Source organism: Cyprinus carpio, chromosome B22 (assembly GCF_018340385.1).
Source record: "Cyprinus carpio isolate SPL01 chromosome B22, ASM1834038v1, whole genome shotgun sequence".
Classification (NCBI taxonomy): Eukaryota; Metazoa; Chordata; class Actinopteri; order Cypriniformes; family Cyprinidae; genus Cyprinus; species Cyprinus carpio.
The window spans coordinates 22,513,596-22,538,702 of record NC_056618.1 but is presented as its reverse complement, the minus strand read 5'-3'; the positions used below and the strand labels follow the sequence as shown (position 1 = coordinate 22,538,702).

Below are 25,107 nucleotides of genomic sequence, written 5' to 3'. Positions count from 1 at the left end.
GAATCAGAAGTGATCATGTAATGAGGCCACTTAGAATGCAGAACCTCTCCCGCAGACCTACACTCCACCGGTCCTGTGGGACGCCTCGTGTTTTATATTATCCAGCCACGGGTTCCAATTGATTTCATGCAGGGAAACGGTATTGGCAGGAGAAAAGCATGCCTATGCTTTCGCAACTTCATCAGGACTGTAATAAATGGCCACCGCATCGTGGAGAAACTGAACTGAGATCATGTTTTAATGGTAAGATATGCTTCTTTCCTCGTCAGTGAGTGATGGGGGCCATGGCGACATGGACAGAATTAAATTGCTGCTTAATGGCAGTAACCTGAGCAGTGATCCCTTAAATTCTTCCTTTCTCTTCATCTCTCTGATAAATTAAGGAATGAAGATGGAGGAGGGATGAGGAAACTCGGGAGAGAGTCCATAGGCTCTGTGCTATGTTTTGCTGACTCAAAGTCCTTTGTCTTATTTTTTTCTTGATCATATGAAGCTACGCAGGGGTTTTTGTTTGTTTTTGCAGCATGAACAAGTACAAATGAATTGCATCAATACTGCATCGGTGCACTGAATTTGAGATCATCTCATCCCCACCAAGGCGAGAGGAGAAGAATTTCGCAGTCCTGCAACTTGGATCATAGATCATTGTCGTGAAGAGCGCTAAAGCTTACTTTGCAGATCTTCTGGAGGAGTTGCTGGTGCACCCTGGGGTTTATTGGAAGCCATATTGACCTGTGCAGCTTCCCCTCGGTCGAACTCACAGTCTTCGTGCTCTGCACCAGCTGAGCCCCCTCCACCTAGCCCCGTCTGTTGGCTTATCTACACCGAAACAAACGCTTTTCAACCCGAGGGCCTGATGCATGATGGGTGGGAATTGATTCAGTGGAGGAGGGGGTGTAGGCATTTGCAGAGTTGTGAAAAAAAAAGTGTTAAAATGTTCATAAATGTATGAGCTGTAAGGAATTTCCAAAAAGACACAAGTGAACGACTCCCACAATGCAATGATGGGTACGGTCTTCTACCGTCTTTTAATGGAGGAGGAATCTCTCAACCTTTCTTTTTGACTTCTTTTCTGTTTCCCGCGGCACATGGGCCAGAGTTTCTTCAGTCTGCAAGGAGAAAATTGATTTTGCAGTTCTTTCCAGTAAGAGGCCTGAGCTGATAAGGCCGAGTAGGCAACCTCGAGACCTGCAGACATGCTCGAAGCCTTCCAGAACCTTCAATCTCCCCCTCTTTCTACCGCTCTCCTTCCCTTTCTTTTGTCTCAATCACTAGTGTTACCCCCAACGCAAGGAGACCTTGTAACCACAGCTAGATTGATGGGAGCCCACGGTCATACTGACGGCTGGAAACCAGGGAGTTTTCTTCCCTAAATGACACCCCTGACTGCGTGAGTGACGTGAAGCGGCGACGGCAAAATCGTTTGGAGTCACGCCTCAGTTTTTGCTCTGACAAGAAGGAGATCTTGAAGTAAGAAAAGCTACATGGCAACATGAGAAGGACCCCCTTGGTAGTACTAGCCATCTTGGTAATGGAGATTAATGAAGGTCATCTTGAAGCCAAACAACTGATCTGAAAGGTTGGGCTGCAGTGGTTTAGTTTTAAGTAGGATTGTACTCTCATGGCCATTTAAAGGTCATTACTATGAGTTTTCTCTATCAATTGAAGTGTGTATGAAGTCACGGTGCAGCCAGGCTCAACTGAAATATGATTGATAAGTTCTCCCGCAAAGGGTTTAGGGTAGATGTAAGCTGCCCATAGGGAACATAGCTTAACGTAACTTTCTGTTTGGGTAGGATGTCGGCCCTACACCAGCCTCAAAAAGAGAAATGTCTCCGTTCACAAAAATAATAAACTTGCTGAGTGAAATTATGGCATGAAGAACAAGAAGAATTTGATCTGCAACATGTTCTCCGAAGGTTCTTGCATTTACAAATGCCATTTTCCATGAAATTGTATACATTTATATGAAAGGCCTATTGCAAGTGGGCTGTGAACTCTCGGTGTGCAAAACAGATTTATTTGATACATCGGTAGTGAATGTATGGCTCCAATAATTCATGCCATCCAAGGAGAAGAGATCTGAGAGAATGCATTTTTGAATCATTTCGATGGTTCAAAGCGCCTAACCTGCACATCAATACAGCATTAGTCTCATCCAGTGAATGTTTTAAAGGGGAGTCATAAATCATCCCAGAGTGTTGTTATTTATTTACTGTTGTTTATTTATTCTGTGGCCTAAAGCTGCAGAAACTGACCAAGGGCTATTTTATTACAGTCGCAGGAAAATAAGCTACCAAATTGAATACAGGACACGGTCCTGAATGTTAATATGTAAAAGAAGGATGTGCATTGCACTTTTCAGCCATGAACAATTGTTCTAACATCGTGTTGTCATTTCGAAATACTGTCTTCCAATATAAGGATCAAGTTTGTGGCAGATCCAAAGAAAGATGTGTCTGGATTTACTACCCTTGTCATGCTTGCACTGTCTGTGCCACCTGTTGTTATGCCAAACAGCTGCCCACAGCTGAATGCTGTAAAATAAAAAACAGCTTATGCATTGTTCCTCGGTGCTTTCACTTGGCTTGCGTTAAGACTTCAGTGCACTTGTCAATATTGGTGTCATAACTAGTAGCAAGAAAGCAGTGAATAATTGTCAAAGCAAACAATGTGGGTACCATTCTGCCATCCGTTTATTTTACTTCTGCATGTCAAGATATTTTTCGAAACTAGAATTGCAACATTTGGGCAGATGTGGCCTGATGGTTCAAGAGTCAATAAACAGATCTTTAAAGAACCATTTTTTTCTTAGTGTGAGCGAAAGACCTTTTGCCACTATTAAGAATCTTTGTGCAATGGAAAGATTCCATGGATTTTGAAGGTTCTTCATGGAACCATAGATGCCAGAACCTTTTTTCTTTTTTAAAGTATTGTTTCAAGGAATTTATGTAATTGTAAAATTTTCTCATTTGTACTGTGGAAGTGGGCACCCTCTGTTCTTTTCTCAAGGCAACTACAGTGAGAACAACCAAAAGAAGGATTAAAAGAGAAAAGAAAGCAAAAGACAGATGTCCTGGAGTTCCTGGTATTCTGTTCAGCAAGATTGAAGGTGATGCAGAGCACAGGAGCAAAACAGATGACTTGGCCTTCCGTTGATTCCTGCGAAAAACAGCAGATTTACTGTCCGCCTGACTCCACGCTGAAGAATTTCAACCCGTTCGACAGCAAAGGGAACACTCGGCACTCGGAGATGACAGTAGCGAACCTTAGCCCAGCAAGAAATATGGGAGATCCATTCCGGCAGCCAATGCTCATACCCATCTGTTAGCTCGCCAACAGTTTTAACCATGATTAAGGTTATGTAGACCACAGGAAAACATCATGACGGGTCCATTGGCATTGACCTAAACTAATTCAATCCAATTTTGACTGGCTATTTTTAGCTGTCAGTGGTTGTGTGGAAACTCCCCACCCGCCAGGGACTACTGGGATTGTCGTTTTCTTTGGATCCGGAGATGTTCTTCACACCTGTAACATGGAAGACAGCTGTTCCCCTAATGAGCCATGTACCTGTACGCCATCTAAATCATATGTGCACTCGGATGGAAACATGAATAAAAAATGGAGCAACCTAGCACACTTTCTTTCCATCTCTCATGTGAACATCCATTCTGATCGGTATCTTTATTCTGTAGCAGCTGACGTATTGTCATATTAGGAGTCCCCTGTGCTGGCCTGTTCCCCTTGGGGTTTTTTTCTCATATAAAAGCTGCTCTACTGACATCACTGGCCATGTGGGATGAGAGTAGGGCTTGGAAAGCAAAGCACGCTTGGCTGGAACCCGGCAGCCGGACAATGCAGCCTGTGTCCCCCTAAAGCGCCAGCTGGAGTGGAACTTCAAATCCTCTCTCCAACTTTTTCCTGTCTTTTTTTTCTCTTTCTTTCCCTTCTAGCAGGCCTCAGTTCCTCTCACTCTGAAATTGCTTTTCTCTTCTCGTCTGCTTACCGTGCAGCAGTGGCTCACTGGGTAATCAGGGGGCAGTAATTGCTGGGCTTGCTGACCCACTTTTTATGGTTGGGCTGGGTGAAATTTCCTGGTCTGCTGTCCACGGTTTCACTCAGGGCCTCTGCTCTAAAAAGAATTCTTGTCAATAATATGTTATTGCCTTTTCTGAGTGCTCATTGTGGTCTGAACCTTGACATTTGACGTCTTTTGTGGCCTTGTCTGAAAATGGTGTCAACTGCAGATGCTGTAATGACTCAAAACAACATACTTTTCATTTTTAACATTACAGAAGAAGAGATTCATATCAGAAATTCAGGTTCATCAGGTCTTTTGACATGGTTGGTCGTAAATGTTCATGGGCAGATAGATGAGATTACTAATGACTGTGCTCCTGCTTCAGTTTTTACTCTCAAATAACTACTTGTTAATCACTTTTATATTGTCATTCGCCACATAAAAGCCGCCCATATGGGTCATGAAATATATTGTTGGAGACATCAAATCGGTTGAATTGCAGTTTTATGGCAGTGCTCCCAAGAGATATGATTGATACCGTATCACTTGGGATGCTAGAGTGGGAAGTTGGCCTCATTTGGCCTTCCAACAAGTTATTCACGCTCTTTTGGAAGCAGATTTTGATGTGAGGGTTGCCGGGTCATTCCTGTAATGATGTACATTTTCATTTCACCATCTTAATTTTGAAATATATATATGAAGAGTATGGTTCCAAAACCTGATAAACGTCATTTTAAAAAAAAAAAGAGTTTCCGCCAAAATCAGTATTGTATCTGGTTGGTACTGAAAAGTAAATTTTTAATTTTATGCAAAATGCAATATCCGCTGTGTTATTCTGTCATGTTTTCTCCCTATCTTTCTAAACCGCGACAATCGCCAGTCTCTCTTCTCCGCAGAATGCGATACATCCGCTCAACCAATCACAATTCCATGCATTGTAAACAGTAACTGACAAGCTACGCAATATCGCCTTCATAAATGCAGATGAATCGCCTTGGATTATGAACGCCATATTGCACAGCTTGTCAGTGATCTACGGCTCTGTGTAGTAAATGCCACTCCATCTGAAAGCATGTGATGAAGATTTACTACTAATCACAGAACCGGCTTTTCTGACGAGATGTGCATGACAATCGCATGCGATCTCTCGTGCAGCCCTAAAAAAAATAATAATTTTGATGGCATTGATGAACCTGTGGTGGTTTCTGCAGTGAGGACGAAACGCAAGCTATTAATAAGATTAGTGTTGACCAATTTCAGAGGCTGTCATATGTGGATCAACTTACTCTGTTGTGTATTTTCAACAGTTTCATAATGAAAAATAACTTTTATATTGATTAAATGGATTTATAGCATTTTGGGGGAAAAATAATCAGTTTTTATTATAAATCTTTGAAAAACAAAATCTGGATTTGAATTTTTAATGTTATCTTAACCTAAAGATGCTATGTGAACATTTGAAACAGAAAATAGTGGTTTTCATCTTGGCACTTTCTTGGTAAAGAAAATTAATTTTTAATCAAATTATTCTAAATGGATTTATAGCATTTTGGAACCAAACTCCGTTTTGGAACCAAAATGACAATTGTGTATATATAGACAATATATATACATATACATACATATATACAATGAAAATAGCCTAAGATGCTGACATGGCATTAAATAAAAATGTACTACTGTATACAGTATACACTTTTTTCCCTTCCAAGTTGGGTTCAAAAGGTACTGCATAACAGGAATGACCTGACAATCCTGCTTTTTGCAAATTTCTATTCTCTGCTTACACAGGTGCTGTTTTAATTAAATGTTTGTATTAAAATTTAAACATAAATAAATTAAACTTCAAAAGGCAGTCTTCTTGATCTACTTTTTGAAATGACTGTGATGTATAGGTTAAATCAGGGTCAGCATTGTTCTCATGTTTTTTCCCCCTCTGTGTTTTTCTATTTGTGTGTTTGCTGTGGTCTGCATTGCCCCCTGCAGGACCCTCTGGATGTTGCATGTTCTGTGATAGTCATCCGCTCTGTGGTGCCTGGAGGGGTGGCGGACAATCACGGCGGGCTCCTCCCGGGTGACCAGCTGGTTTTCGTCAATGACACTCAACTAGACACATGCTCTCTGGCCCAGGCCGTAGAGGTCCTCAAATCTGCTTCACCTGGGAGAGTCTATCTTGGAATCAGGAAACCGCTGGTGGTAAGAGCCAATATGCAATTATGGCCTGTTAACATTCAGTGCTGGAGGTGTTTATTTGGGAAACTATTTAAAGATTGTTGGGTATTTCTTCATAGTATTACTTTGATTTGTAGATCTTTATAGTGTTTACAGTGTCTTTTTTCCACCACAATGTGGTTTTATATCTCATAATATGATTAGAGCTTATTTCTCACAATTATTCGCTTAATTTTTTTTCCCTTAAGCAGAGTGCCATGTAAATCAGATGTTTACAACAAATATGAATCAGGTTACTGTAACACTGTCTGATAAGCAAAATAAAAACTTGTTTTGGCTTGTAGTAAAATGGTTGGCTCATCCTACTATTGACAAAGTGCTATATGTGATATGTCCATTTAGTCAAGTTTAGTTTTCATTGATATTTTGCATTGTTTTGTGTCTGTGAACTGAACAGCCAGAGGACAGAGGTAGTGGGCAGCAGTCCTCTTGGCTTGTAGAGGGCACTGATGAGCAACCACCGGCAAAGCAGGACATCACTCTCTCATCTATGCAAGAGGTATCCCGGATACACCATTAGCTCACTTTTTTGAAAGCAGTTAATACTTTTATTCAGCAATGATGCATTAAATTGATCAAAAAAGACAGTAGAGACATTTACAAAAGACTTCTGTTTTAAATAAATGCTGTTATTTAGAATTTTCTAATCATCAAAGAATCCTGAAAAAAATACATCATGGTTGCCATAAAAATGTTATGCTGTAACTGTTTTCAGCATTGATAATAATAATGTTTCTTAAGCAGCAAATCAGCATATTAGAATGATTACTGAAGGATCATGTGACACTGAAGACTGAAGTAACGATGCTGAAAATTCAGCTTTGCATCACAGGATATATCATTTTAAAATGCTTTAACAGAAAATTGTGATTAATATTTCACAATAATACTGTTTTAAAGTATTAAAATAAAACTTTTGAACCATATAAACATATGAACTTTATGAACTTTTGAAACATAAACTTTAATCAAAAATCCAATTCTCACACACACACACACACACACACACACACACACATATATATATATATATATATATATATATATATATATATATATATATATATATATATATATATATATATATATATATATATATAGCCAATAGATTTAGTTAAACATAGATCTATTTTACAATATTATGCTAGCATTAACAAAAGCAGAAGTTAGTAAGCTAAAATTCGGCTAAATGTTTTGTTGTTGTCATGAGAATAAGTTAAAGATCCCTGGTTTATCATCCGAAAACATGTCCATCAATATGTAGCAAAGCAACCCAGCTACAGTTATTATTAACAAAGAGAGCATATGCTGAAGCCAGAAAGAAAAAGAGCTTGAGCAGTAGAAGATGAGCGAGGAAAAAGAGGAACAAATGAGCGAGCCTCACCAGAGGGATCTTTTCTGGAGGTGATGCATGACCCCCTCTATGGGCCTTTGAAATGTACCGTATTATCCTTGAATTTTAGCAAAGATGTAATTGAGGCGGCCAAGTCAAGTGCTGCTGTAAATCTACTCAAAACGAGACTAATTGCGCCATTAAGATTTTAGACTCGGCACATTTTTCATGGCAAATTGGTTCTGCTCGCTGCAAGGGTGGGGGGGGGTGAGTGAGAAAGGCGCTGAGTCGGCTTGTTGGAGCGACGCAGGGGAAAAGTGCGCTTTCAGCTCTTATGATCCATAAGTGTGTGGAAGAGGGAGAGGAGGACAAGCTCCGGCACCCTGTTGCAGGGATAGAAAGAGCTGCTTTGTATGCAGCAGACAGACAAGAGGTGAGATGTCTCTACCCTCCACACCCACTCCAACATGAGACGTTCTGTTAGCAGATGATTTAGGGGGGAGGAATGTTAAAAAGGGGTATAAAGTAGCATAGGGTTTCGTTGTCAAGAGTTTCAGTGTGGGGGGAATTGGCTCAAAAAAATAAAAAAGTTGGGCAGGTTTGGACTGTGTTTAATGCAGCACTTTTTTGAGAGCTTATGTAATAATTTTAGCTTGTATTTGGTAGATATGGCCTTGTGGTTCAGAATTTGGGTTGGTTGCCAAAAGTTTGTGGGTTCAAATCCCTTAAGAATCAGTTTCTAAATTAATAGCAAAGTGCGATTTAAAGGGATTTTTTTTAACCAAAAATGATCTCCTCAGAAAGTAATACAAAGTTAGACAGGTTTGGACTGAGTTTAGTTAAACTCTTGGACTAGTTTGCTAAGAATCATCCTCAGAAAGTAATACAAAGTTAGACAGGTTTGGACTGAGTTTAGTTAAACTCTTGGACTAGTTTGCTAAGAATCATTTACAGGTGACATTTTTGAACACAAATTATAAAAAATTTAGCATTTAAAGGGTTAGTTCAACGAAAAATTTAAATTATGTCATTAATGACTCACCCTCATGTCGTTCCCAACCCGTAAGACCTCTGTTCATCTTCGGAACACAGTTTAAGATATTTTAGATTTAGTCCGAGAGCTTTCTGATCCTCCATTGAGAATGTATGTACGGTATACTGTCCACGTCCAGAAAGGTAATAAAAACATCTTCAAAGGTAGTCCATGTGACATCAGAGGGTCCGTTAGAATTTTTTGAAGCATCGAAAATACATTTTGGTCCAAAAATAATAAAAACTACGACTTTATTCAGCATTGTCTTCTCTTCCGGGTCTGTTGTGAGCGCGTACGTCAACTGTCACAGCAGTCGCACTCACAACAGACCCGGAACAGACCTTTCTGGACGTGGACAGTATACCGTACATACATTTTCAATGGAGGATCAGAAAGCTCTCGGACTAAATCTAAAATATCTTAAAACTGTGTTCCGAAGATGAATGGAGGTCTTACGGGTTTGGAACGACATGAGGGTGAGTCATTAATGACATAATTTTTCGGTGAACTAACCCTTTTAACAAGTTTTCACTGAGTTTAATTAAACTCTTGGATTAGTTTGCTAAGAGTCAACATTTTTGTGCACAAATATTAGTGCTGTCAAATGATTAATCACGATTAATCGCAATCCAAAATAAAAGTTTTTGTTTACATAATATGTGTGTGTGTGTGTGCTGTGTATATTTATTATAGGGTGGCCATATGCGCCGTTCATACGGGACAAGTCCCGAACAGGATTTTTAATATTGCCTAAAATATCCAGGTTTTGGCTGTTTGCAGGTCGATCGTTATGCGACATTCATGAGAGCTAGAGAGCAGAGCAGACGGCTCCTTATGCTTTCGGATCGCTGTCGCACCTGCTGTCTTTTTTTTTTTTTTTTTTTTTTTTTTTTTTTGCAGCGACGCTTCAAGTCAAACGAACGAACAAACACGTGCGCTTATTTGCATTGCTTTGATTGTTCCCTGTAGATCTCACCTTCTCAACGCGCAGCCCCAGGATTGGTCGATTATGTATAATACCTGCATGTTATTGGTCAAACTGCTTGGATGTTTTAGGCAATATTAAAATCCTGGCCGGGACGTGTCCTGTATGAACGGCGCATATGGTCACCCTAATTTATTATGTACAGTATATATAAATACATACACATGCATGTATATATATTTCAGAAAATAGGTTATGTTTATATATTAAAATTATATGAATATAAATACAGACATGCAAATACATGTAAATATTTTTCAAAATATATACTGTATGTTTGTATTTATATACATTATAAATATACACAGTACACACACATATACTATGCAAACAAAAACTTTTATTTTGTATGCGATTAATCACAAGTAATCATTTGACAGCACCATATTAATGTTTTTAATCAGTTTAGACTGAGTTTAGTTACATTATTGGGCTAGTTTGTAAAGAATCAACTAAAAGTGACATTTTGAGCACAGATTATGTAAATACGAACATTTTAACAGGCTTAATAGACTGAGTTTAGTGCAGCTCTTGGGACTTGTTTTGACTAAAGATGACATTTTTAGCACTTTTGATATAAATATGGTAAATATAAATATTGGTTGCCAGAAGGATGCAGAGTCAAATTTCACAAAAATTGGTTTATGTACTATTATAAATGTGCAGTTAAAGGAATATTTTACCTAAAAATGCAAATTCTGGTCTATTTTCTGTTTTAATTCAGTCAAATTCTGATTTACGTTCTTCTGTGGAACACTAAAGTAGATGTTTAGCAGAATGTTCAAGCTGCTCTTTTCCATATAAATATGTTGGATTTATTCTACCAAGTTTGAAAAATGCACCATAAAAATGGTTCATACAACTCTTCTGACATTTTCTTAGCTTTTGTGTGAGAAACGTTGAAATTTAAGTGGAAATTTGTCATTAATGACATAATTTTGATTTTTGGCTGAACTAACCCTTTAAGTGGAATTTATTTCGAGGAGCCAGAGCTTATCCTGGACGCTGAGCCCCGCTACGTCTCTCCCCTCACCACCGTTGACCTCCTGCCCAGCCTGGAGCGAGAGATGGCTGTAGATGAAGATGATGAAGAGCAGGAGATGGACACCATAAATAATCAAGAGAGCCCCAAGGTCGACAGTCTGCCTTCATACTTCAGTGAGAAGTCTCGCTCCTGGGAAGAACCAACACCATATATCAGTTCCAACAGCCTCTATCAGTTCACCACTCAACCTAAGACACAAGAACAGGTTTTAAATTTAAATATTTTTTATTAACATACATTTAAATGAAATCCATTAGAACAAATAATACCAAACACTAACAAAATTACAAACAAATGAATGCATTAAATTAATAAGAATTTTAAGTTTTCACAATGCTTAACATCCTAAAAGTTAAGATTAAGAATTAAGAATATTAAAGATAAAACTTTTTTTTTTTATTTTGCCCTATATTGAACTCTCTTGTTGTTCAGTTCACAGAGGAGGACAGTGAGCTTTGCACAAGCATCGAGAAGATTCAGCTGCAGCTCCCGCAAATTTCCCTCAGTGAGTGTTTGTATTTAAAGGGATAGTTCACCCAAAAATGAAAACTCAGTCATTAATTACTCACCCTCATGTCGTTCAAAACCGGTAAGATATTCGTTCATCTTCGGAGCACAAATTAAGATATTTTTGATGAAATCCGAGAGCTTTCTGACCCTCTATAGACAGCAACGCAACTTTCATGATCGAGGCCCAGAAAGGTAGTAAGAACATGGTTAAAAATAGTCCATGTGACCATCAGTGGTTCAAGCATAACTTTATGAAGCTAAGAGAATATTTTTGTGTGCATAGAAAACAAAAATAATGACTTTATTAAACAATTTCTTCTCTTCCGTGTCAGTCTTCAATGCATGTTCAAAAGAGTACAACAACATATGCGCAGAAAGTGTTCTTGTTGCTTCATAAAATTACAGTTGAATCACTGATGTCACGTGGACTATTTTAATGACGTCCTTACTGCCTTTGTAGGCCTTGAACATGTCAGTTGCATTGCTGTCTATGGAGAGCTCAGAAAGCTCTCGGATTTCATCAAAAATTTCTTCATTTGTGTTCTAAAGATGAATGAGGGTCTTACAGGTTGGGAACGACATAAGGGTGAGTAATTAATGACAGCATTTTTGGGTGAACTATCCCTTTAAAACAAGGGTTATTTCAGTATTAATATACAGTAGTTCATTGCAGTTTGACATTTATACATCTGTTTTCAGGTCAGTCGGCCACATGGATAGAGGCAGCAGACAGCGAGACAGACTCTGACTCCAGAAACGAAGGCTCAGAACTTACTTTGACTGACACAGACACTGAGTGAGTCTCCATCTATAATAAACACACACGTTTGTATCCATTACTCACCTAATTTCAGTTTATGAATAAATTGACGTTGTCATTGGTTTATTATTTATAAATACACTTGCAGATAGCAGGTGCCAACGTTTTAAAAACACAGTCATTATGACTTAAATAAAAATTTTGGTGTGTGTGTTCATTGAGAGTGGTACCCTGTGTGGAATTTTAATTACTGTGATGTTTTCTAATAGAACTAAAACGCCACCTGCTGGACAAAGGTGCAAATAATAATAACAATCATTATTATTAGTGTAGAATTTCATTAAATAATGTATTTTAACACTATGAAATAATAATAACATAATGTATTTTGTATAATATAATAATTTGCTATAATGTTTTATTTGTATTAATTGTATTATAGGGCATCTTCTATTCAATTTGTGCAGCTCAACACAAACAAATTAAAAAAAAAATGTTTTAGTTGTATGCTCTAGCTCTGTTTATGTAGCTCAATTGATTTTAATAGGAACAGAAAGTAATGTGTTGATTTAATGTTTCTCCGCTCTTCTTTATACATTATTAATAATCCTTTTTCTTCCCTGATATTACACTGGAATTCATTTGTTCTTGCTGTTTAATCAAGTGAAATATTTAAGAAATAATTTCAGACTCAGATCTGAGATGATTTCTGTGAGTGTGATTAAGTCAGAATCCCTGTTTATTCTGCGTAAGCCTGATAAAATATGATTCAGTCTAATATATGTGACTAAGGCTGACTCTGTGACTGTAATACTTGTTTCTCTCTGCAGATCTGCACAGCGCACTTCCTCTCGTAGCAGGAAGAGAAGAAACCAGGGGGCAGCCAGTTCAATCAGAGAAGGCAATAGGTAGAAGTGAACTTTTTGGTCATTGATATTTTAGAATTTGATGGTAAATTTAGGTATGGTGCTTATTATTTGAAATATACAATAAATGTATTATCTGCAGTGATCTGCCTGAAAGAGAGGAGGGAGAAGGTGAGGAGACGCCTGCGAACAGTCACTGGGGTCCCCCACGCAGGTAAAACACAACTAAAGCAAGAGATTTCTGTAGAAAGGAAGTAACAAATTAATCATAAAAATTAGAATTGAAGTAACATAAGAATATATGGTGACCAGGAGGGGACATGTTTGGTTTACTTAATTTTGTCTTGGCCACCACATATTAACTCGTGGGAACTTGATATTATGTCGCGGACACAAGATCGAGGTAATGACATCTATCTATCTGTCTATCTACCTATCTATCTATGACTGTATTACCTTTAAAATATTCAAACTTTAATCTTTAAAACTACTTGAAACTTCCAGCTTTTAAAACTTTTTAAAATTTTCTGGTCTGGCTCTTGCAAGTCAACTTCAAAGGTTGTTTTGACAAACTTTTTTATCTAGTTCTGTATATAGTTCATAAAGGAAGGTGATAAGGCTGTTAATAGGTAAATAATGAATGAAATGCTTGTTTATCGACAGATTGTTCAAATCAAAAACATTTTATTATTATTATTATTATTGTAGATCACCTTTTATGTACATTAACAAATTCAGAAATGAAAATGCAGGAGTTATTTTATTTTATTTTCTCTGCTAAAGTAGCTCAGTTGACCTTAATAGGGACAGGAAGTGATGTGCTGATTTGATGTTTCTGTATCAGAGAGAGTAAATCAAATAAGCCTCTGCTCTTCTTTTTCAGTAATTTTATATTATATTATTATCTTTTGTAATATTATATTAAAGTAACAATAAATTAGTAATAATTAACAATAAACTTGTTCATTTTATTTCATGTATTCATTCATTCATTCATGTATTCATTTTTGTCTCAGGGTGGAGGTGTGGCCAGAGCCGCAGGAGTCTCTGGGTATCAGCATAGTGGGCGGCCGCACAGTTATAAAGAGGCTGAAGAACGGAGAGGAACTGAAGGGCATTTTCATCAAACAGGTGCTGCCAGACAGCCCAGCTGGACGCACGGGTGCCCTTAAAACAGGAGACAAGATCTTACAGGTCTGAGAGCCACACACAGACACCTTCAGACACGTTTGCTCTTAATATAGCTGCTTTATCTGTTAACAGTAATATTCTGCTCTTTTCTGCTTCCTAACCATTTTAAAGGGGCCATGTTCTGTGTTTTGTAGCTTTTATTTATCCATGAATCTGCTTAGACAGTTTTCATGCACCAAAAATGGCTCTAATTGAGTTTCCATTACTTTTGCTACTATACCTTATATAAATGACCTTATTATGTGCACATGGTTGCGACATCATGGTCTCAATAACCTGTTTTTAAAAATCCTGCTTTTAAATGCAAGTCCCCTTTAAATCCTCTCTTATCTTCTTCTCCTCCCCCTGTCCTCTCTTTTTTGTTTCCGTCCTCTGTGATAAATAGGTTTGTGGAGTGGATTTGCAGAACGCCAGCCATGAGGAGGCAGTACAGGCTATCAAAGCAGCGCCCAGTCCCGTAGTCTTCGTCGTGCAGAGCCTGTCCTCCACTCCACGGGTAAACCTGCCATTTCAAACTCCATTTAAAATGCCATCATGTCCTCCTGCCTCTGTGCAACTCCGATATGACCCCCCTGTTCATGCTTGAGTGCTCTCATTTATGAAAATGGGGCCAATTCATTTCCAGTTCAACAATATCAAATCCATTCAGGGTTGGTAAATGACGCTGCACTCTTCCTGAAGCTGCTCTGCCGTTAAAGGTCTAGCACTCATGCGATTGCTTGTGGTCGCTGGTATTTTTCCATAATGTGCTTCTGTATTGTGGTTCTTGCATCTTTTCACTGGGTCAGCCAAGTTTTGTTGGGGGAAAAAAGCACAACAAAGTTATTAGCTCTTTCCCAGTTAATAAAAATATAAAAAGACACCCCAGAAATAACTGATTATCAGTAATTAAAAAAAAAATAGGATTATATGCATTTTAATAATATTATATTTAACATGTATATTTCATTTTATTATAATTTATATCATGGTAATATATAACATTTAGATATTATAGTGATAGTTAGATACTGTAATAAAATTGTATTATTCTATAAATAATACATAATAATGTATTTATTAATTACTCAAATTACTGACACTTTATAAAATAGTTTTCTAAATGGTTTAAATACTTTATCTAAATCATGGTTTTAGATTTTGTAATAAAATTATATAAAAATATAAATTTAGTGCATTAATTATAATAAAATGTAGTTTTATTGATATTTTATATATGCTATGCGTGCGTGTGTGTATATGTGTGTGTGAATACAATTTAGAAAATTATGTTCATATATATATATATATATATATATATATATATATATATATATATATCATATATATATATACACACACACACACACAACATACAATATAGACACATTGTAATATTATTAAACATTTATATTATTGTAATAAATTATCATTATAATATTTAATAATTATAATTGTGTGTAGTTATATAATTATACAAATCATGGATATATATACTCATATTTACAAATGACTTAAATACACAAAAATATTGTTTATTAAACAAATCTTTATATTTTATTTATTATATATATATATGTAGTATTGTTCAATGTACATACATTTAACATTGTAACGTTTTTTAATTTAATTATTATACATAAATATACATTTAATATTTACTGAAATTACTTAAATATTCACAAAAATATTGTTTATTCAACAAAATATATAATATTTTAAACCTTAATAGTAATATTTACATTTTATAATTAAATTATATTAGTGTATAAATAAAAACGTACATTCATTTTACATATGTTGTCAAATTACTTTATTCACAAAATTTGTTTATTATCCATTAACAAGATCATTGGCTAATTGGCAGCCAATTATGTGGCTTGGCCTATTCTGTAACTTAATGTTTAAATAAGCAGTTAAATATAGGGAGTGAGTTGGAAATATGAATTATTAGAGACCTCCTGGATGATTTTTGCCTCACAATATTGTGATTAGAGAGCAGCGTACAGGCCTACAGCAGCATCCTTATTAAGGTTCTGTGTGATTTAAGAGTAGAAGCTCTTCCTGTGTCGACCCCAATGCTGCGGTTGCATCTTGTGCACCGGCGAGCAGAGCTGTTGTCTCATATAACTTAATGATTTTTCTGGCCTTCGTTCGAATGCATTGCAGGTTAGGTGCGTCCATACAAACGGAGGATGTCCCATGCCATGTGCTAATCCCTCCTGATTGGATGCTTTCAGTAGTTATAGCGACACTAACGGGATGTCAATGATTGATGTCTTTCTCTGTCTGGGATAATTGATTTTGTTCGCTCTCAGCCCCAGTCTGGGAACGCACAAAATCTCTTGAGCTGATGCGTCCGGGTTTGTTATCTGTGAGGTTGACTGTGTGTTTGTGTGTGTGTGTGTTCACAGCCTGTTTCAGTGACGGCCTCCAGCATTAGACAGCACAAAGCTAAGAGGAAAGCCGCCCAGGTGAGTTGCAAGCCTGCACTCTGCACAAGCGTTCTACACTTTTAATTATTTAAAAATGATGAAATAAAAATTAATATTAATATCATTTAATAGTGCTGTCAAATCAATTAATCGTGATTAATCGCATCCAAAATTAAAGTTTGTGTTTACATAATAAAATGTTATTTCTTAAATATTTACATGTATGTGTGTATGTTTATATATAGATATAAATAAGCACAGCACAAACACATGTACACATGAACTTTTATTTTGGTTGTGATTAATCGCGATTAATCGATTTGACAGCACTCTTTTTTTAATGAATTATATCAGAAGTTCAAAAACCTTATTTTCAGGTTTAATTTAGATTTTGAATGCTAGATTTTCAGTGTGGTCTCAGACTTCTGGAACACATTTCATATCATTGTATAAACTGACAGTGATTGCAACTAGGGCTGTTGATTTAATGTGTAATTATTTAAAATAATGAGCTAAATAAAAATAACAGGACTAGCAAGATTGTTATTTTTCATTGTTTTAATTTAAATTATGTTATTGTATATATGTGTGTGTGTGTGTGTGTGTGTGTGTGTGTATATATATATATATATACTAATATATATATATATATATATATATATATATATATATATATATATATACACACACACACAAAAAGGAAGAAGGGAAACCGGTCTGTAGTTCTCTAAAAGGGATGGGTTAATGGTGGGTTTTTTTAAGTAGTGGGGTTATATGAGCCTGTCTAAATGCTGAGAGAAAAACACCAGTGTGAAGGGATGTGTTAATGATGTGAGTGAGTGCAGGTACAGCTGCAGGAGAGATGGCTTGAAGGAGATGAGATTGAATAAGTAGTAATATCAAGTAGTAGGATGATTAGAAATGATGAGTTTGGAGACTTCTGCTTCAGAGAGTGAAGAGAAGGATGTGAATGAGTGTATGTTTGCTGGTAAGATGTGCTTGACAGATTGTGGTGTGGAAAATTGTGCACTGATGGTTTTAATTTTATTAATTAAAAATGTGGCAAAGGCATCTTCTGTTAGAGTTGATGGGGTGGGGTGACAAAGGGGTGAGGAAAATGTTTTAAAGAGCATGCGAGAGTTAGATGAATTGTTAATTTTGATATGATAGTATGTCCTTTATCAGTGGAGACATTAGAGAGGAGTGACTGATACATATTATGGTCAGTATAGGGTTTTTTGATTTGCTCCACACCCGCATATTTATTACAGTATGTGTATATATACAGCGGGTAATATAAGTATTGAACCCGTCACCATTTCTCTCAGTAAATATATTTCTAAAGGTGCTGTTGACATGAAACTTTCACCAGATGTTGGTAACAACCCAAGTAATCCATAAATACAAAGAAAATAAAACAAATAAGTTCAGAAATTTAAGCTCTCTGTTATAAAATGGAATGACCCAGGGAAAAAGTATTGAACATGCTTACTGAAATGTATTTAATACTTCGTACAGAAGGCTTTGTTGGCAATGACAGCTTCAAGACACCTCCTGTTTGGAGTAACTAGTCGCATACATTGCTCAGGTGTGATTTTGGGCCATTCTTCTTCAAATCTTGAAGGTTCTGTGGGCCTCTTCTATGAACTCGGATCTGTAGTTTTTTCCATAGATTTTCTATTGGATTCAAGTCAGGTGATTGGCTGGGACATTCTAGCAGTTTTACTTTCTTTCTCTGAAGCCAACTTTCAGTTTCCTTGGCTGTGTTTGGGATCATTGTCTGAAATGTCCACCCTTGTTTTATCTTCATCATCCTGAAGTGAAGGCAGCAGATTTTTATCAGGAATGTCTCAGTACAATTTTCCATTCATCCTTCCTTCAATTATATGAATTTTGCCAGTGCTACACCATGATGTTTTTGGGGTGATGTGCAGTGCCATTTGATCTCCAAACATGGTGTGTATTATGGCAACAAAAGAGTGCAATTTTGCTCTCATCTGACCAGACTATATTCTCCCAGTATTTCACAGGCTTGTCTAAATGTTTTGCACCAAACTTAAAACAAGCTTTAGCATGCTTTTTCTTCAGCAATGGAGTGTTACGTGGTGAGGGTGTATACAGGCCACGGCGGTTGAGTGCATTACTTATTGTTTTCTTTGAAACAATTGTACCTGCTAGTTCCAGATCTTTCTGAAGCCCTCCACAAGTGGTCCTTGGCTCTTAGACAACTCTTCTAATAACTCTTTTCACTCCTCTGTCAGAAATCTTGCGAGGAGCACCTGGTCGTGGCTGGTTTATGGAAAAAATAATGTTCTTTCCACTTCTGGATTATGGCCCCTATAGTGCTCACTGGAACATTTAGAAGTATAGAAATGCTTCTGTAACCAATGCCATCAGTATGTTTTGCAAAAATAAGGTTGTGAGGGTCTTGAGATAGCTCTTTGCTTTTATCCATCATGAAATATTTCTTGTGTGACACGTTGGTATTAAGACACCTTTTTATAGGCCATCAGTTGAGACTGAACCAGCTAATATTAATTTCCACTGACAAGGGGCAGGATTGCTTTCTAATTACTTATAGATTTCTGCTGGTGTCTTGGCTTTCCAAGCCTTTTTGCACTTCCCTTTCTTCATGTGTTCAGTAATTTTTCCCTGTGTCATTCCACTTTATTACACAGAACTTAAAGGTGCCATAGAATGCAAAAATCACTTTTATAAAGTGTTTGAACACAGTTGTGTGGCCGCAGTGTGTGAAAACAACCAGCCTATAATGGTAAAAATCCACCCGATTATTGTTTTATAATCATAATAAATCATAAACAGTTTCTCCACACTAGCAGTTCCAGATTTCTGACTACTATGATATAGTAGTGTGGTGAAGCACCAATTTTTTGTGATGTTTTCTGTATTAGCATATTTGAATATTTTAGTGAGAAGCAGCGGTCCGCCATTACCGTTTTCTTGCTGTAGCTGCTGGTCGGGTAAAGCCCCACGCCAAAGAGCCATTAAAAGTGCCTTGTGTTGGGATGCACCAACGAACATAGGAGTCTCCATAGACCATGAGGACACGGTGGTTAAAATTCATTTTCGAAGGAAATGTCCGCAAAAAACCCCCCGGAAAAGTCGTATACGTTTGTGCTAACATTTTACACCGGACTACCTCACAAACGAGGGTCAGTTCAGCGCTGGAGTGCAAAGATTGCTTCTGAAAGAGGGATCGATACCAATGTTTAGTGCGCAAATGTCCAGACTCCAGACAAAGTAAGCATCACGCCTCATGTTTTGTTGTCCAAAAGAGCTTCTTGGCTCTCTGTAAGGCTAATGTTGCTAAAGCTACCATTGTCTCTGCCTGTTTTCACTAATGCTGCCTTCACGTGCTACCAGAATGATCGTGAATAGGAATCTGGTAGTTAAAAATTGCATTTGGAAGCAATGTGTGAGGTCAGTAACACGGTCCCCACCAGTTAAACCACAACACCGGTGGTATGCCCACGAGCATGAGCTCCTAAAGCTCCGCAGTCTTCTGAAAAGGGAGGTGGGAGTACCAGCTAATTTTCATTTAAAGGGGACAAACACAAAAAAACAGCGTGTTTTGGCTTATACCCTAAAAGTGGCAATTTCAACAAGCTATAAAAAATTATCTGTGGGGTATTTTTAGATAAAACTTCACATACACACTCTGGGGACATTAGAGACCCATTTAAAATATTGTATCAATGCATTCTATGGCACCTTTAATTTCTGAACTTAATTGTTTTGTTTTCTTTGTATGTATGGATTACTTCAGTTGTTACAGACATCTTGTGAAAATTTCATGTTAATAGCACCTTCAGAAATATATTTACTGAGAAAAATGGTGATGTGTTCAATACTTATTTTACCCACTGTAAATACACACGCATACATGTTTATATTTAGGGGAAAAGTGTTATGTTTATATATTAAAAATATATATATATAATATAATATATATTATATGATATTAATTATTTTGATTTTAATTATTTTCATGTTAATTTTTTTATGTTTGTTAATTTATATATGTTTGTGTAATAAATATAGACATTACACACATTATGTGAACAAAAACTTTTATTTTGGATGCAATTAGTCGTTTGATAGCACTAATCTGTGTACACTTTTTTTCATTTTAATCTTGAATATTGAGAGTGTTTAACTAAAGTCAAAGTGAACTTATTTTATTTATTTTGTGGCAAGTTATTTTACCATAATTTTATTTTGGAACTGCTGTGTCCGTAATGATCTGTTATTAGGTCCCAGCTGCCTGTAATGATCACAATCTGGGTCTCTTTGCAAAGAAGCTGAATGCTGTATTTATTATGGGTCTGTTTCAAGATGTCTGTATGTCCACTAGTGTAAGTGTCTAAGGCAGAATTCCACTCACATCAAAGCACAACCCATCACAATCTGTTACAACCCTCACCGCATGCCAGAATCAAGAGAGAAAATGAAAGAAAACAGGACAAATGTGCACCAGCAAGCCCATGTTTCTGAGAAATGGTGTCTCTTCCCAGGAGACCTGGGAAAAATCCTGATTTTAAATCTTCTAGATACCTCTGGTGTCGCTGTATTTTGATTAAAACTGTTTTATCTAGCAATTAATTTGAAATCATGGTATTTGCCTAATTGCTCCTGCATCCATTAGTTGCATTCGGCTCCCGAGGCTACGTGATTATTCACCGCAATCAGAATATGGGGCCCTCTAATTACACCCTGCAAATTTAATTAACATTTCAGCTCGTATCTGAAGACAAACTCGCTCTGCTTTCTATTTCTGGTGGTACGTTCAGAAAGAAAATGGAAATTTAGCTTTGAAAGGGGAACAGAAACAGACAAAATAAAGAGTTGATTTTTGTAGTGAGTTATAAACATTTTTTTCCACCTATTGTGTGCAAAATTGTTTGTTTGCTAACATAGGAAAATTAGATTTGACTGCCAATTCCTGTATTCACATCTTTTGCACACATTAATGGTCTTTATTTTTATGTATCGTTCTTTCATCATTCATTAGCTATTAATCAGCAGCAAGTGCAGCTCTCAGGAGCAGTGAAACATTACAGCATCCTTCTGTAAGTGCCGCTAATAGCTGATTAATGCTAACTCAATAGAGGCAGTTAGCGTGAGCTACTATAGCTGCAGCTCTGTTGACAGATGGTTAGCCTTGATTAGACACTGTTGTTGCCGGTCAAGTGTGTTATTTAGCATGTGTGTTCAATGTATTGACAGATGGTTAGCCTCAAAACCCCCAGACTTGAAACACCATAAACTTGTGTGTTAAACTACTTAGAACTTAGAAACTACTCCGACAACTAGAAATTGTTATAGTGACATGCTACGCTATCGCTAAACTAATCAGAACAACCATATTATGTCAAAAGCATCACGCTAAGCATCACAACGCCTAAAAACAAAATTAGTGTTCTAAAAACTACTCCACGAATACCCATTACACCGCAAAGTGATGAACGCTACTCTTATCTCAATCACATATTGATGTCTCTACACCGCTAGAACTCGCATGATTGATGTATCTAAAACTACTAAGACAAAAATCAACATTGTTGGGCTAAAAAACCCCTACTGAGGCACATATCCATAAAAACCATGCTGAAAAATATCCAATACTCACATACTGATATTCTTTAAACAACTCTGAATAGCTTGCATATTGATACCCTCAATATTCTATTGTAGTACACCTCCTAGAAATACTTGGAATAGTTGTAATCTAAAAAACTAATAATAGCACTTAGCCACATGTCCCTTAAACACAGCATGCTGAAACTAATATTCCGAAGCAAAACGGTAAAAATGGCATAAAAAATACTTCTAAAAAAAACTCTGAACTCTAGAACTTGCATATTGAGTTGGTTGTAAAAACGACTAGCTGAACACTAGAACTCACAGATATTGATGTTCTAAAAATGCTCTGAACACATGAAACTCACATACTTGAGTTCTAAAAATACGGTTCCCAGAAACACATAAATCACATTGATGTTCTGAAAAAACTTTACTCATGGAGAACACTAGAAATCACATATTATGATTGTCGTTCGAAAACTACTCCGAACACTCTATCACAGCGGAGTCTTAAGCTTCTAAAAATTGCTATGAAGACATCTCGAACTGGAATATATGTTCTTAAAAACTACTCTGAAAACACTCTAGAAAACGCAGTTTACTTTGTAGTATTCTATAAAACTAAATCAAAAACACACCTGAATAATCTAGAAAGTGACATATTGAGTTCTAAAAACTACCTGATTACTAAAGAAACTCCACCTCCATGATTTTCTGAACAACAAATCAAATACACACTGTAAATTATATGAGTGCCCAGCTGAAAAAACAATTACAGACATCCGAATCCCATCGGTAAACATGCTGGTAGCTGACTAATCGCGGAACGCACTCAAGGCATTGGAGGTGAAGCAACTAGAGCTGCAGCTCGTTGACTGATGGTTAGCCTTGATTAGACACTGTTGTTGCCGGTCAAGTGTGTTATTTAGCATGTGTGTTCAATGTATTGTTAAACAAACCCCCCAAACTTTGTGTTAAACTACTCAGAATTTTCTAGAAATTGTATAGTGACATGCTAATAACTAATCAGAACAACCTAGACATCACTTAGCAACGTCCTAAAAACAACTTGGAATCCATAAACATTACACCGCAACGTGTGCAATAACTCAGAGCAAGCAACGTCCTAAAATTATACTCAGAATTCTATTGAGATCGCATTGTGTATCTAATAGTTTATCTAATTATTATCTGAGAGCACTATAAATTTCTTATTGTATCTAAATAGTAATCTCTTATTGTATCTTATAACAAAATACTGTAGAATGAACTTGCATATTGATGTTCTAAAAACTACTCTGATCGCTAAAAATCACATATTGATGTTCTAAAAACTACTCTGAACACTCTAGAACTTGCATATTGATGTTCTAAATCTGAACACTCTAGAACTCCAAATTGATGTTCACAAAACACTACATGAACACAGCTATAACTCATACTCTGAACACTCTAGAACTCTAAATATTTATGTTCTAAAAATTTCTCATAAATCTCTTATTTATGTTGTATATTGATACTCTAGACTTGCCGTAGTTGAAGTTTGTTACGAAAAACTACTCTGATCACTAAAAATCAATAGGTGATGTTCTAACAAACTACTCTGGAACACTCTAGAAACATTGATGTCAAAATAACTACTCAGAACACTAGCACTCTAAAAACTACTCAGAACACTAGAAATCACACATTGATGTTCTAAAAACTACTGATCACTAAAAATCACATATTGATGTTCTATGATATTCTATGAGCAATTCTGAATACTCTAGAACTTCCGTATACACTTTATAAATTATTTTTGTTTTCTATAAAAAAATCTGTGTATTCTATAGATTTTGCGTATTTTTGTTTTATAAAATATTCTGATCGCTAAAAACGAACAACTTAAACACTCTAGGAATTGCTATTCGGAATGTTATTAAAAAACTACTCATACTACACTACTAATCACAGGATTGATGTTCTAAAAACTACTCTGAACACTCTAGAACTCACATATTGATGTTCTAAAAACTACTCCGAACACTATATAAATCGCATATTGATGTTCTAAAAACTACTCTAAAAAAATATAGAACATGCATATTGATGTTCTAAAAACTACTCGGAACGCTCTAGAAATCACATTTATATTCTAAAATGTACTCTGAACACTCTAGAACTCACATATTGATGTTCTAAAAACCTTCCAAACTAGACCTTACATATTATAGGTTCATCAAAACTACTCTGAACACTCTAGAAATCGCATATTAATGAGTAAAAACAACTCTGAAACACTCTAAGAATCCCAACAATAGATATTCTAAAAACTACTCCTTAAAACCTCTAGAAATTGGTGTGGAGATTTAAACAACTACATTAAACACTCCAGGATAATCCATATCGACTATGCTTTAACTACTCAGAAACTTAGTAACGCATATTACTCTTCTTAAGTACTCAGAACACTTTAGTAATTGCATGACGACATTCTAAAAACTGCTCAGAACACTATAGAAATCCCGTAGTAGCATGCTAAAAATAATTTTAATATCTGCTCAGAACACTTTGTAGATATAGTAGTAGCTTTATAAATATAATATGCGATGTTGTGATCAAATATTTAGTGTTTTTAGAAATATCATATTGACATTTTAAAAAAATATTCTGGAAAAATTTGGAAGTTGCATGGCAATGTGATAAATCTACCCATTCTAAATACCCAGAACACTCTAAAAATTGCTTTTATATTATATCTCCTGGGGCTTTTCCACACTGGGCTGCATTACTGTCTCTCTCACAGTCTCTTTGCTTTTCTCTTTTAGCAGAAAGCAGGACAGACTGGTGGCCCTCCACCCATGCGCCTCCCCCCACCTTACAGACCCCCCAGCCAAGTGCAGGAGGAGGAGCAACAGGAGAAAGAGAGGGAGGATGAGGAGCACGCTGAAGGTGAGAGTCTGCTGATCATGCCAAACTGAACTTCATGTCCTTAATATGTAGATTACTGGCTATGTTCGGTATTACATACTACTATACTGGTCTACTATTTTGTAGCAAATAGCGTGGATACGTTGCAGATTTTCTGTATGCATGGAATACCTGAGAAACCGAATACATTTTCATTA

At 36.5% G+C, this 25,107-nt stretch overlaps 1 protein-coding gene across 1 annotated transcript in view; it reads left to right on the top strand.

Moving 5' to 3' along the window:
• LOC109051290 (inaD-like protein) overlaps positions 1–25,107 on the top strand; it is a 114,376-nt gene that overhangs the window by 28,509 nt on the left and 60,760 nt on the right. Inside the window, 13 exon segments of the mRNA XM_042749231.1 lie at positions 6,011–6,220; positions 6,654–6,755; position 7,846; positions 10,084–10,124; positions 10,591–10,857; positions 11,085–11,157; positions 11,862–11,958; positions 12,753–12,830; positions 12,931–13,002; positions 13,805–13,982; positions 14,365–14,475; positions 16,373–16,432; positions 24,811–24,931. Of these exon segments, the coding sequence (XP_042605165.1) occupies positions 6,011–6,220; positions 6,654–6,755; position 7,846; positions 10,084–10,124; positions 10,591–10,857; positions 11,085–11,157; positions 11,862–11,958; positions 12,753–12,830; positions 12,931–13,002; positions 13,805–13,982; positions 14,365–14,475; positions 16,373–16,432; positions 24,811–24,931 (1,411 nt within the window).